The 13405-nt window shown below is 42.3% G+C and overlaps 1 protein-coding gene across 1 annotated transcript in view; it reads left to right on the plus strand.

The window, feature by feature from the left end:
* DDX17 (DEAD-box helicase 17) overlaps positions 1 to 3564 on the plus strand; it is a 30830-nt gene extending 27266 nt beyond the window's left edge. The window contains exon 13 of the mRNA XM_077452302.1: positions 2239 to 3564. Within this exon, the coding sequence (XP_077308428.1) occupies positions 2239 to 2651 (413 nt within the window). The 3' untranslated portion in view covers positions 2652 to 3564. The remainder of the gene's footprint in view (positions 1 to 2238) is intronic.
* The last annotated feature ends 9841 nt before the right edge of the window (positions 3565 to 13405 follow it).

Below are 13405 nucleotides of genomic sequence, written 5' to 3' on the forward strand. Positions count from 1 at the left end.
GAATTACTGGAACCATGTCCTGTGGTCTGATGAAACCAAGATTAACTTATTTGATTCAGATGGTGTCAAGCGTGTGAGTATGGTGGCAACCAGGGGAGGAATACAAAGACAAGTGTGTCTTTTTCCTACAGTCAAGCATTGTGGTGGGATTGTCCATGGTCTGGGGCTGCATGAGTGCTGCCGGAACTGGGGAGCTACAGTTCATTGAGAGAACCACGAATGCCAACATGTACTGCGGCATACTAAAGCAGAGCATCACCCCCCTTCCCTTCTGAGACTGGGCCGCAGGGCAGTTTTCCAACATAACGAACCCAAACACACCTCCAAGCCTTGCAAAAGAAGCTGAGGGTAAAGGTGATGGACTGGCCAAGCATGTGTCCAGCCCTAAACCCTATTGAGCATCTGTGGGACATCCTCAAACGGAAGGTGGAGGAGTGCAACTTAGAGATGTACTCACTTTTGTTGCCAGCTGTTTGGACATTAATGGCTGTATGTGGAGTTAGTTATTTTGAGGGGACAGCAAGTTTACACTGTTATACAAGCTGTACTCTCACTACTTTACATTGTAGCAAAGCGGCACTTCAGTGTTGTCACATGAAAAGATAAGATTTACAAAAATGTGAGTGAGGGGTTTACTCACTCTTGTGAGATACTGTGTGTGTGTGTGTGTGTGTGTGTGTGTTTGTTTTTTTTTTTTTTTTTATATTTTTTATATATATTTATATTTTATTATATATATTTTTTATATATATATTTTTTTTTATGCTGAACTTGACCACCTCAGTACAGGGCACGTTCATCCCCTTCCTGCCCAGGCCATTTCTTAGCATTCACGCTGTCACACTTTGAATGACAATTGTGCAGTCATGCAACACTGTACCCAAATGATTTTTTATTTTTTTTTCTTCACACAACTAGAGTTTTCTTTTGGTGGTATTTTAATCACTGCTGGGATTAATTTTTTTTTTTGTTTTTTTTTTCAAAAAAAGAAAATGCAGAAGGTTGTGGCATCACTGATATGCACTGCTTGGGCTTACCTGTTTTTAAAGCACTGATGATCCGTGCCCTGATTGCCTGCTGGTGATAATCGGTACTCCTTGCCACACACTCTGGCAGTAGGCTTGCTGATTCATGGCACTTCCGTATTTACATGTGATCGGCTGTAATTGGACACCGCTGATCAAATGGTTAAAGAGCTGCGGCCACGCCATGTTCTAGCAACACAATCACCACGGGGCGCACAATAGCGGATGTTCTGGGGAGCGGACGTCCTCCCAGAGCAAGAGCCGCACCGTCCCTCTGTCATTTGACGGTGGGTGGGCAATAAGTGGTTAAACAGTACCTTGGATCCTGGGCAAAATAAGAGTTTTCTTTCAGGCCAAGACCACCAGTTTAGACACTTGCCTTGCAGAGCTGATGGTTAAAAGAAACATCCGCTTGTGGATCAGAGTGTGTAATGTCTCGCATGCCAGTGAACCAGATTCAGATCCCACTGTGGGCACAGGGGACTGTATGGGGGAAATCCAAGGAGTGAGAGGTAATTGGCTGCTGTAAGTTAAACACTGGTCCAGACCCAGCTGCAAGAAGGGAAGGATTCGCCCGACTCCATGTACGAAAATGTACCTTACGAGGTGTAGTATTCGTAACATTCAGAAATGCATTTGGGGGCACGTTTTTCTGCTCCCTGAACACCTAGCAAAACAGCCTACAATGGATAATAATGAGAGCGTACAGAAATTCCTGAATGCAGAGATTTAGTATGAACAGGATAAAGGGTGGGTTTTACTTTCTGCACCCATGTGAAAGTGCCTGTATGGATTTTGTGATCACCACAGAAGATGCAGTAGCTGTGAATGACACTCCCTTTAACCCAGAGGAACGTCTTGAGAGTCAGTGGGTCTTGTGGGAGATTGGGAATTAGAGACACAGTGCGCAAGTTCCTTCAGTGTAAATTCAGAGGCACCCCGTTAGAGGGAAATGGGAGACCAACAAAATTTTCCACCAAGCACCATTTCCAAATTATACGCCAAGATGAGGCTGGAATTCTGTTTTACGACTTGCTTTTCACCATAGAGAATTGAGCTGCTAATGTTTTGTTGTAATTTGGTAGACACTGTTTTTTACGGTGAATTTCTTTGTATATTCCAGCTTACAACAGTAAATCTTATATAAAAATAAAAAAAAGTGTGTGTGTGTGCCTTTTTTTATTTTACTTTTTTTTTTTCCTCTTCCCATTAGGTGGCCGCTCTCGGTACCGCACTATCCCCACTAATAACAACCCAAACATGATGTACCAAGAAGAATGCGAGAGAAGAATGCGTGGCAAAGAAATGGGCAGACGTGATATGCGGAACAACAGAGATGTTGGGCTTTCTAGCAATGGGTCTGGAAGGGACCAAGGTCGACAGGGCTATGGCTATGGAGGGCAGAATACAAACTTTCCACCTACCCAGTATGGCTACGGGCAGGGCGCTTTTACGGCAGGGGCACCGGCAAGCTATGGTGCAGCAGCATACAGTCAAGCACCACAGCCGCTGATGTCCCAGCAGTTCGCCCCGCCCGGGGGCTCTTTACTGAACTACATGAATCAAGCAACTAGTTATCAGTACCCACCCCCTCCCCCCCCTCCACCTCCCCCCTCTCGAAAGTGAGCCTGTAGTTGGATTGTATCATTTTATTTTTTTTAATCTGGTTTCAGTTTGTAATGTTCTTTGTCAATTTTCCCTTTTTATCTTGAGTAAGAAACTGAAGTTGAGGGAGCAGTTTGTCAGTACCTCATGTTCAGTGTGATCCAGGGTTTCAGGACCAGTCTTTTTATAGCTTGCTTTGTTGGTAATTGTGATCATCTGCACTAGAAATCTTTTGAATTATGGTAAATGGTCAGATCTTTATACACCTGACCTTACCCCTTCCCACTCAGTCCTGCCAAATGTGTGATGCATTCAAGGACTGTTGTATCAATATTTAGAAGATTTTTATTTTCATTTTTAACTTTTGCAGGTAGGTAAAGGCTTCGTTACAATGAAACCCATTGACATTCTCCCCCCATCTTGCTGTTGTTAGTATTCATGGTTCATTTAGTACATCACCATTCCAACAGAAGAATTGCAGAAACCTTGGTAACATTTTTAAGGAAGTAGACCCTGCCATGCAGTGGTGTCCTGACCAATATCTCGGGTGGAGAAGGGGTTTGGGGGTTGGTTTTTCTTTTTCCCACTAAATACACAGGTAGGTCCATCCATTTATTGTGTGTTTTGTTTGCTTGGCCCTTTATACCATGGCTCTCTTGGGACCTTTTTTCCCTCCCATAGTATTTTTATTTTTTTTTCTTTCGATAATATTATTTTTGTGTTTTTATTTTTTTTTTTTTTTTTTTTTTTTTTTTTTTTTTTTTTTTTTTTTTTATATATAATGGGTGCTAAGTTCCACACAGCAATTTCTCTATATTTCCATCTTGCTGCAGAATAGTTTTTCTTTTCATATTTTTTTTTTTTCATATTTCTTTTTTTTTTTGGTTCAGCTTTGTTCAGCCAATTGGTTTTGTAAATAAAATGTCCAAAAGTGTGGTTTGTTTTGTGTGGTTTGGGTGCTTTCACACCAGGGTTGTGCACTTGCGGGATGTTTGGAAAAGTCCTGCAAGCAGCATCTTTGGGGCAGTTTGGGAGCGCTGTATACAGTGCTCCCAAAATGACCCTGCCCAATGCAATGAATGGGCAGCGCTTCCAAAGCATCTGAAAAGCGATTCGGAAATGCTGCAACACGGGAGTTTAACCCCTTTTTTGGGGGGGGTTAAAAGCACCCGGTTAGCGGCCCAAAAGCGCTTCTAAAACTAGCAGCGCTCTACTGCTAACGGCTCGCGCTTTCAGTGTGAATACTTCAAAATAGCTTTTATTGTAAAATTTGCTTCCAAACACCCTTTTTGAGGCATTTGTTTAATTGCATTCACACGATCAGTGTAATACTGTTGTGTATCTGATATCACCTTGGAGGACAAACTCCCAGCAGCATGACGGCCCTACATGGGAGACTTGTAAGGGGCATGGTTTACTTTATAGAAGATCCCAGGGACACTGGGTATCGTCATACTTTTAACGAGTTAGGCTGTTACTGGCTTCAGTTGGTTGGACACTGAAGATATGTATAGTATGCAAAAAAACTGAAGATATACATAGTTGGGATGGTATTATTATTTTTTAAGACAAGAAGGTCCCCTTGTTTCCTGGTCCCAAATGTCCTTGTGCGCTCGCCCTTCCTTTCACTGAAGTTTTTACATTTCTTGTGTTCCAAATCGCAGTGGTGGAGCTTAGGTACAGTCTGGAAGGTTCTTGGCTGCCAAAGGCAGGGAGATGAGTGCTGGGAGCATAGAGGGTGCTGCGGTGCAAGCCATTGATTTTACGGGTGTAGTGGAGTTGGCTAGCAGCCACCATATTGACTTCCAGTACAACGGAACCATCTGTTTTACTGAGCCAGTGTGCTCTGTGGAGGATCTTGGATTGGATAAGTACTACTGTACACCGCTGTTACAGGGAGATGGACCACAGGTAGAAAAGGTAGGACATAGTGGGTTACAAGCTGCTACCTTGTTCTGAGGGTACAGACATATCTCCGCTGACAGGCTGCTCATTAGTATTAGTCATTCTGTATTGTGAGTAGGCCATGTTTTTTTGAGCTGGTTGGAGTTTGTAATATTTTGTCAATTTTCCCACAATTTTCTTTGTCAACAAGCCCACATCCCTGGCTACCCAGAGAAGGTGGAGAGCGTTCCCATATTTCTTGATGTAAGAAGGAACCTGGACTGGAGCTTCCCTTGCACTGTATACTCGGGTCAGTTTGTTCCATATACCTTGGATTCCACTCACTGGTCTGGTCTTTACACTAGTTCTCAGGAACCTTTCTCCGTCTTCTTTGTGTCAAGGGGAGGAATTTGCATCTTCTCTTACTGGGATACAACACTAGCTTTCCGGAATCCTTTGATTAATAGACTGCCTTGGTTGCAAGCAAAAACATTCTTCTTCGCCTTTCTGAAATATAACTAAATGCAAAACTTTCATTTTAGTTTTGGATGGAGTTCAGAGGGATTAGAATGCTTTGTCAGGGTTTTTTTTTTTTTTTTTTTTATTTTTTTTTTTTGCTGTCTGTGCTGCCATTAACGACGTCACTTTCACCCTCTTCCTGACCAGGCCCCTCCACACACTTTGAATGACAAATGCGCAATCTTGCAACACTGTATACATATGAAAATGTTTGTTTATTTTTTTTATTTTTTCCCCACACAAATAGTTTTCTTTTGGGTGGTATTTAATGGTCATTGGTTTTTTTTTTTTTTTGCTAAACAAATGAAGGAAAAAAAAAAAAATCTGAAAATAAACATTTTCTCTTACAAAATTTTGCCAGTCATTTTTTTCCTGCACAGATAATCAGTGCCCTGATTATCTGTGTACATGTCCCTGACACTTGCCAATTACCGACTCTGTTTTGCTCACGCTGGGAGAGCGCATGAGGGAAATACTGCCGATAATCAGCAAGTGTTTACTTAGTGATCAGCTGTGTTTGGACACAGCTGATCATTTGGTAAAGGGCCACTGTGATTGGCCCTTTTTACTGTGATCAGCTCTGTCTGAAAGAGCTCTCATCAGGCAGAGGACTGAGAGTTGAGCTAGCAGTGCTAATAATGCCTCAGTTCTTGGTCTTAGAGGCTACAGGTGCCAGCTGCAGCTGGGATCAGTGCTGCAGCCATTTATGTGTGAGTATTGTGGTAGGCCGCTTTGCTCGCCACCCCCTGCTTGACCCCATAGCTCACTGCAAAGAGGACCCGATCATGCCATAGTCCTATTACAAGGGATGTTTACATTCCTTACCTTGTAATAGGAATAAAAGTGATCAATTTTTTTTAAGGTGTCAGACAAAAAAAAAAGTTAAATTGACAATAAAAAAATAAATAAATTGTAAAGTGTCGCTGTCCCCGTACGTAGAAGCAAATGCATACGCAAGTCCCACCCACATATGAGAACAGTGTTGAAACCATACGTGAGGTATCTCCGCGAACGTTGGAGCGAGAGCAAGAATTCTAGCCCTAGACCTCCTCTGTAACTCAAAACGTGCAACCAGTAAACTTTTTTTTAAAGCGTCGTCTATGGAGATTTTTAAGTACCGAAGTTTGGCGTCATTCCACGAGTGTGTGCAATTTTGTAGCATGACATGTTGGGTATCTATTTACTTGGCATAACTTCATCTTTCATATTATGCAAAAAATTGGGCTAACTTTAATGTGTGTTTTTTTTTTTTTAAAGCATGAAACTGGGTTTATTTTCCAATTAAAGTGTTTGAAAAATGACTGCACAAATACCGTGCGCGATAAAAACTTGCAACGACTGGCACTGTATTCTCTAGGGTCTTTGCTATAAAAATAGAAGGTTTGGGGGCTCTATGTAATTGTCTAGCAAAAAAAATGAATTTTACATGTAGGAGAGAATGTCAGAATTGGCCTGGATGGTAAGTGGTTAACAATTTATACCACACAAAATCCAATAAGAGCTTGATCACGTTATCCTAAACAATGCAAACTTTAAACAGCTGTTCATTAGATTCTAAGCACCCAGGCAAGCTTTGATTTGGTGAGCCCACCTCATACAGCCTAGCAACAAGCTCACAACCCTTGACATACAAAGTACATTACATATGCTGTCTTTCAGGTGTTTGGCTTTCACTTGTATAATCTGCCCACTAGAAAAGTCCTCATTAAGTCAAGTCAAAACTCATACAATGTTCAAGCAGTCTGAAAAAGTGAAATGTATTTCTCTTCATAGATTTTAATAAGGGAGATTGTTCATAAATATTTCTGTCCCAAGGGGAGGGACTTTTGCAATCCAATCTGCCTTCATCATATTTTCTCTGACCGTTAACCTGTACAAGATTATTTTTTCACCTTTCCATCCACTCCAGAAGGGGAGCTTTTATTGTCTATTCAGAGAATTGATCCATGCCTGACTCTGTGTTTCTCATGTTGTGATGAGAATGATCTGCTGCATGGGGGCCTCCTGCAATACTGGGTTGGAGAAGCGCCTCCACTTGGGACAGAAATATTTATTGACATATCCCTCAAGAAATCTATGAAGATAAATTACTACTTGAGGGTCCGTACCCTCAAGAAGAGAGGTGAGAACACACAGCGGAGTACTCCTAAGATGAGATTTATTGAAAATGTGCGCACAAATAAACAAATTTGTAAACATTCACAAAAGATGTCAAAAAAGTTTATAACTACAATATTGTCCTTCTCAAAACACTCACGGGATACCAGCTATGACACTTCCAACCATACAATACACGAAACAGGTTAGTAAAGATGACACGTGAAAAGTGGGTCTAGAGGGGTCCTGGGAGACCTATTGGGGCACTTGCAGCTGCATGGTATGTGCCTACCTTTAGGACGTCCAGGTTCCTGAATACCCTGTGTCTCCAGTATTAGTAAAATGTTTACTGCAATCATTGACATCTTATTCTGACAATGTAAAAACTTAATGGATGACACCTACAAATGGGTCTGAAGGGCTCCTGGGAAACCCACTTGGCACTTGCAACTGAATGCTAGGTGCCTACCTTGAGGGCATCCAGGCCCACTTATGCCATCACTGTTAAGTGCAAACCACTGCTGTCTGCACAAACCTAACAAAGAGCAGCAACAAAAGGGCTCAAAACCGAAATGGGGGGGGGGGGATTCAATGTCAAGATGTATGGCATAGGGATGAATGATGCAAATGGTGATGGGGCAATTCAAGTGTTGTCACTGGGTATCAGTGCACTTCCAGGCTATTCACATAGATTCATGACACAATGGGTGATCACATCGCTGCCAGTGTCACCCCAGTCTGCAGAGAGGCCTTCACTAAGATGCACAGAGCACTGACCATATTCCTCTTCAGAGAGGTGGTAGGACTTGCATGTAGTTGTCCACTGTCTTCTGTAGTGTAGCCTTCCTCCTGCATCCACTCTTGCTGATGGTGCAGCCAGTCACCCGGGTTCCCCTGTTGCATGGTTTGTGCACGTCCATTTCCAGCCAGCCGCTCACTTCTGTTTTTTTTCTGCTCAATTCTGGTTTCTGTGATTTTCACTTCCTGTTTGCTGTGATTGGATATTGGCAATCAGATGGTAGATCGCCTGTGCATTGTTGGATAAAGAGGAGTGAGTGAGGCGCTACACCATTGTGTTTCACCCACCTAGCATGTGGGTTTCATCAGGGTGGGGTGACACCAAAGTCCCTGCCTCTTATAAAGGCTTAGAAATGACCCCCCTCAGGGGTCTTGGCTTGATAATGGTGAATACTGGCATCTCGTGGCCAATTTTAAGATCACTTTGGCACAATGACTTGCACATCAAACATCTACCATTAAACAAACATACAGCTTGAATATGTACATCTGGCTTAGTAATAGTGTGTATACTGCCATCTTGTGGTAGAATTTGTGATCACTTTGGCACAGTGAGTTACACATCAAATATCTACCATTAAATGCACATACAGCTTGAATATATACATCTGGCACAGATTGTGTATACAGAGCAGCTATATTTGCTTGACCCCTGGAGAGGAACACTTTTGAGGGGAGTATGGATTACTACAACAAGAAGATAAATAGTGAAGAGGGTGTGCCAAATTGATCTTAAAATTGGTCACAAGATGGCAGTATGCACCATTATCTAGCCAAGACAGCAACCAGAACCCCAATGAGGGGTTAGACTAATCAAAATGGGCAGGAAGTGATGTCACAGGATATCCCCTGAGGGGGTCATTTCTAAGCTCAAGAGACAGGGAATTTGGTGTCACCCCACGCTGATGAAACCCATGTGCTAGGTGGGTGAAACGCATTCATGTAGCGCCCCACGCACTCTCGTTTATCCAACCATGCCCAGTCGATCTACCATCTGCCAATATCCTATCACGACAAACAGGAAGTGAAAATCGCGTAAAACCAGAAGAGAGCAGCTGGCCGGAGATGGATGTGCACTAAGCTTGCAACAGGGGAACCTGAGTGACTGGCAGCACCAATATCAGCGGGTAACAGCGACAAGTGGATGCAGGAGGAAGGCTCCCCCCCCACCATGGAAGATGGTGAACAACTACATGTGAGTCCTACCTCCTCACTGAAGAGGAATATTGTTGGTGCCCTGTGCATCTTAGTGAGGGCTTCCTGCAGACTGGGGTGACACTAGCAGTGATCACAGATTGTGTCACAAATCTATGTGAATAGCCTGGAGGTGCATTTTGATACCCAGTGACAACACTTGAATTGCCCCATCACTATTTGCATCATTCATCCCTGTGTCATACATCTTGTGACATTAGTGAATCCCCTCCATTTCGGTTTTGGGCCCTTATGTTGCTACCCTTTGTTGGGTTCATGCAGACAGCAGTGGCTTTGAATTGGTGAATACCACAGAACTTGGATATAATGTATTTGTGTGCTAGTCCACCACGGACTCCGTCCTTTCACTTAATAATGACAGGGCATAAGTGGGCCTGGATGCCCTCAAGGTAGGGCCTAGCATAGTTGCAAGTGCCCTGTGCATTTCCCAGGAGCCCTTCAGACCCATTTGTAGGTGTCATCCATTACGTTTTTACACTGTCAGGATAAGATGTACATGATTGCAGGTTCGGCATAGATTTTACCAATACCGGAGACGCAGGGTATACAGTGGGCCTGGATTTCCTAAAGGTAGGCACATAGCATGTAGCTGCAAGTGGCCTGTAGGTTTCCCAGGACCCCTCTAGACCCCCTTTTCACGTGTCATCTTTACTAACCTGTTTAGTGTCTTGCATGGTTGAAGTGTCATGGCTGGTATCCCAGGAGTGTCTTTTTAAACTTTTTTGCCATCTTTTTGAATGTTTACAAATTGTTTATTTGTGTGCAATACTGACCAAAAGGTCCATGTCCATCCCCTGTCCCTTATTTGATATCACTGGAACATGCAGCGGCTCACAGCAGGAGTCCGGTGCATCTCCATTCACATTTTCAGGTCTGAATTTTGAGCTGAATATGGACCTGAAACAGACCAAAAGCTGCGGTGAAATCCGCATCTAATTTGCAGAAGTTTGAACTCAGCCAGTAAATTGTATTTTTTTTTCTCAATTACATCTTGGGATGCAGGACAGAATCTGGTGCAGCTGTGTATTTTAGCCAATCAGCTTCTAACGTCAGTTTGTTCAATTAAGCTTGGGCAATAAAACGTGGAAGCTGACTGGTTTCTGTGCAGAGCTGCACCAGATTTTGCACTCTCCCATTTTAGTAAATAACCCCCACAGTCTCTCAAGACCGTCCTGATGACACAACAAGTGTCCAAAGCTGCAGCAGCCAAGATGTACTTAGAAGTCAGATGTTCATAGCCAATCACACTGTAACTAGCGTGGACCGCAAGATGGCGTTGGGTCAGACATGATGTCACAGGAACAAAGTTCTTTGTGTGCTGACGTTATTGGAGAGGTAATGCATTTAGAAGCTACTGCTGCTTCATCAGACCTAATTGGTGGACAAACCTGCCTGTCTTATAAAGGAAAGAACTGGAAGGGAATTGTAATAGGCTGATAGAACTAACAATTAGCAAAGAATGGGCTAGATGTAATGTATTGGCTGAAAAAAAAAAAAAAGTGGACCATGACAATACAAGGTAACACTAAAGATGTTTCGCACATCTTCCTGATAAGTTAATTGGAAAAAAGAATGTGGGAAAAAAAAAAGGATGAAAAATAATAAACCGTGAACAAGATTATGAGAGATAAGAAAATTTATATTTATAAATATATATTGAAAAAATGAAAATAATACATCAAATAAAATGAAGGTTACAATAAAAATGAAAAAGAAGAACAAAAGATAAAAATAAAAAGAAGAATCCAGCATTTAACACTTCTAAATAATAAGTAGATGGAACATTCAATCTAAGGAGAGCTAATCATTTTTATATAAAGAGATGATTCTTATGCCATCTGGGTTTAATAAAAATGATTTCATATAAGAAGAAGGGGTACTCTTATAGATAATATTTTCTGATCTCCTTTTTTTCTTTATTCCTCCTAATTCTTCAATGGTAATGGGAGAATTTAGTGAAGCCCTTTTAGATGCAAACAACAGGGGAAGGAGACAGTCCTGTAAAAAAGTGCAATTTCAAGTGACGTAGCTTGAGTTTTAGAGGCAATACAGAGCTGTGTAAAAACTATGAAATATGGACACTATTTCAGAATTAACCCCCCTGGCGGTGTTCCCAAGTCTGTCTCGGAGTGGAAGTTTTATACCAAAAGCGGTAACCCCCGAGCCAGACTCGGGACCTCTTCGCTGAATGCAGGAGGAGGTTACTTACCTTTTCCCTTGGATCCAGCGATGTCCCCCCGCTTTATGAGCGGCTCGTCCTCCGCTCGATTCATCATGGAGCCGATCTCCATTCCCTGTGAGCGTTGCGACGCACGGGGACGGAGAACGGCACCAAATTCAAAAGGTGAAACACACAGTATACATACAGTATAATGTAATCTTACAGATTACATTGCTGTATGTAATTATTTCACATCCCCTTTGTCCCTAGTGGTCTGGGGGACAAAGTATGGAGTCTCATTAATTGGGTTGCTAAATGCACCAGATAAGTATAGGAGTTTGTTTTTCTGTGGATCTTTTTGGGGCAGAGAGATCCAGGCAGCATTCTGCCTATCACAGAATTCCCCCGGCGGGGGAGCCTTTAGCACAAGATACCTGTTTCTAATCAGCCAGGCCAATATGCTGCTATTTTCCTCCTCATGGCTGGCTCCCTGGGATGAGCAGCAGCCATCACAGTGCTCTTCCTGCTTCCCCCAGGGGGGGGCTGGGCTACAGCGGAACGCTTGGAGCATGCCCAGTAGCCTGCTGTAGCCAGACAGCGGCCATCTTGGTACCCCCAAGCTGAAATTTCCTATTTAACCACTTCAGCCCCGGACCAAATAACAGCCTAAGGACCAGAGGTCTTTTTACAATTTCGCACTGCACTGCTTTAACTGGTAATTGCGCGGTCATGCAATGTTGTACCCAAACGAAATTTGCGTCCTTTTCTTCCCACAAATAGAGCTTTCTTTTGGTGGTATTTGATTGCCTCTGCAATTTTTATTTTTTGCGATATAAATGGAAAAAGACCGAAAATTTTGAGAAAAAAGGATATTTTCTACTTTTTGTTAACTCAATTTTAGTCATACATTTAGGGCAAAATGTATTCAGCCACATGTCTTTAGTAAAAAAAAATGTCAATAAGCGTATATTTTTTGGTTTGCGCAAAAGTTATAGTGTCTACAAACTAGAGTACATTTTCTGGAATTTACACAGCTTTTAATTTATGACTGCCTATCTCATTTCTTGAGGTGCTAAAATGGCAGGGCAGTACAACCCCCCCCCCCCCCCCAAAATGACCCCATTTTGGAAAGTAGACACCCCAAGGAAATTTCTGAGAGGCATTTTGAGCCCATTGAATATTTTTTTTTTTGTCCCAAGTGATTGAATAATGACACAAAAAAAAAGTTTACAAAAAGTTATCACTAAATCATATATTGCTCACACATGCCATAGTTATATGTGGAATTGCACCCCAAAATATATTCTGCTGCTTCTCCTGAGTATGGGGATACCACATATGTGGGACTTTTTGGGAGTCTAGCTGCGTACGGCACCCCGAAAACCAATCACTGCCTTCAGGATTTCTAAGGGTGCAAATTTTTGATTTCACTCCTCACTACCTATCACAGTTGTTCGAGGCCATAAAATGCCAAAATAACACAAAACCCCCCCAAATGACCCAATTTTGGAAAGTAGACACCCCAAGGAAATTGCTGAGGGGCATGTTGAGCCCATTGAATATTTTTTTTTTGTCCCAAGTGATTGAATAATGACACAAAAAAAAAAAAGTTTACTAAAAGTTGTCACTAAATGATATATTGCTCACACATGCCATAGTTATATGTGGAATTGCACCCCAAAAGATTTTCTGCTGCTTCTCCTGAGTACAGGGATACCACATATGTGGGACTTTTTGGGAGTCTAGCCGTGTACGGCACCCCGAAAACCAATCACTGCCTTCAGGGTTTCTAAGGGTGCAAATTTTTGATTTCACTCCTCACTACCTTTCACAGTTTCGAAGGCCATAAAATGCCAAAATAACACAAACCCCCCCCCCCCAAATGACCCCGTTTTGGAAAGTAGACACCCCAAGCTATTTACTGAGAGGCATGTTGAGTCCATGAAATATTTTATATTTTGCCACAAGTTGCAGGAATATTACAATTTTTTTTTTTGCACAAAGTTTTCACTAAATGATATATTGCTCACACATGCTATGGGCATAAGTCAAATTACACCCCAAAATAAATTCTGCTGCTTCTCCCGAGTACGGGGATACC

This window comes from Lithobates pipiens, unplaced genomic scaffold, assembly GCF_037356315.1.
Source record: "Lithobates pipiens isolate NorthernLeopardFrog02 unplaced genomic scaffold, aLitPip1_a1.2 Scaffold_23, whole genome shotgun sequence".
In the NCBI taxonomy this organism is placed as follows: Eukaryota; Metazoa; Chordata; class Amphibia; order Anura; family Ranidae; genus Lithobates; species Lithobates pipiens.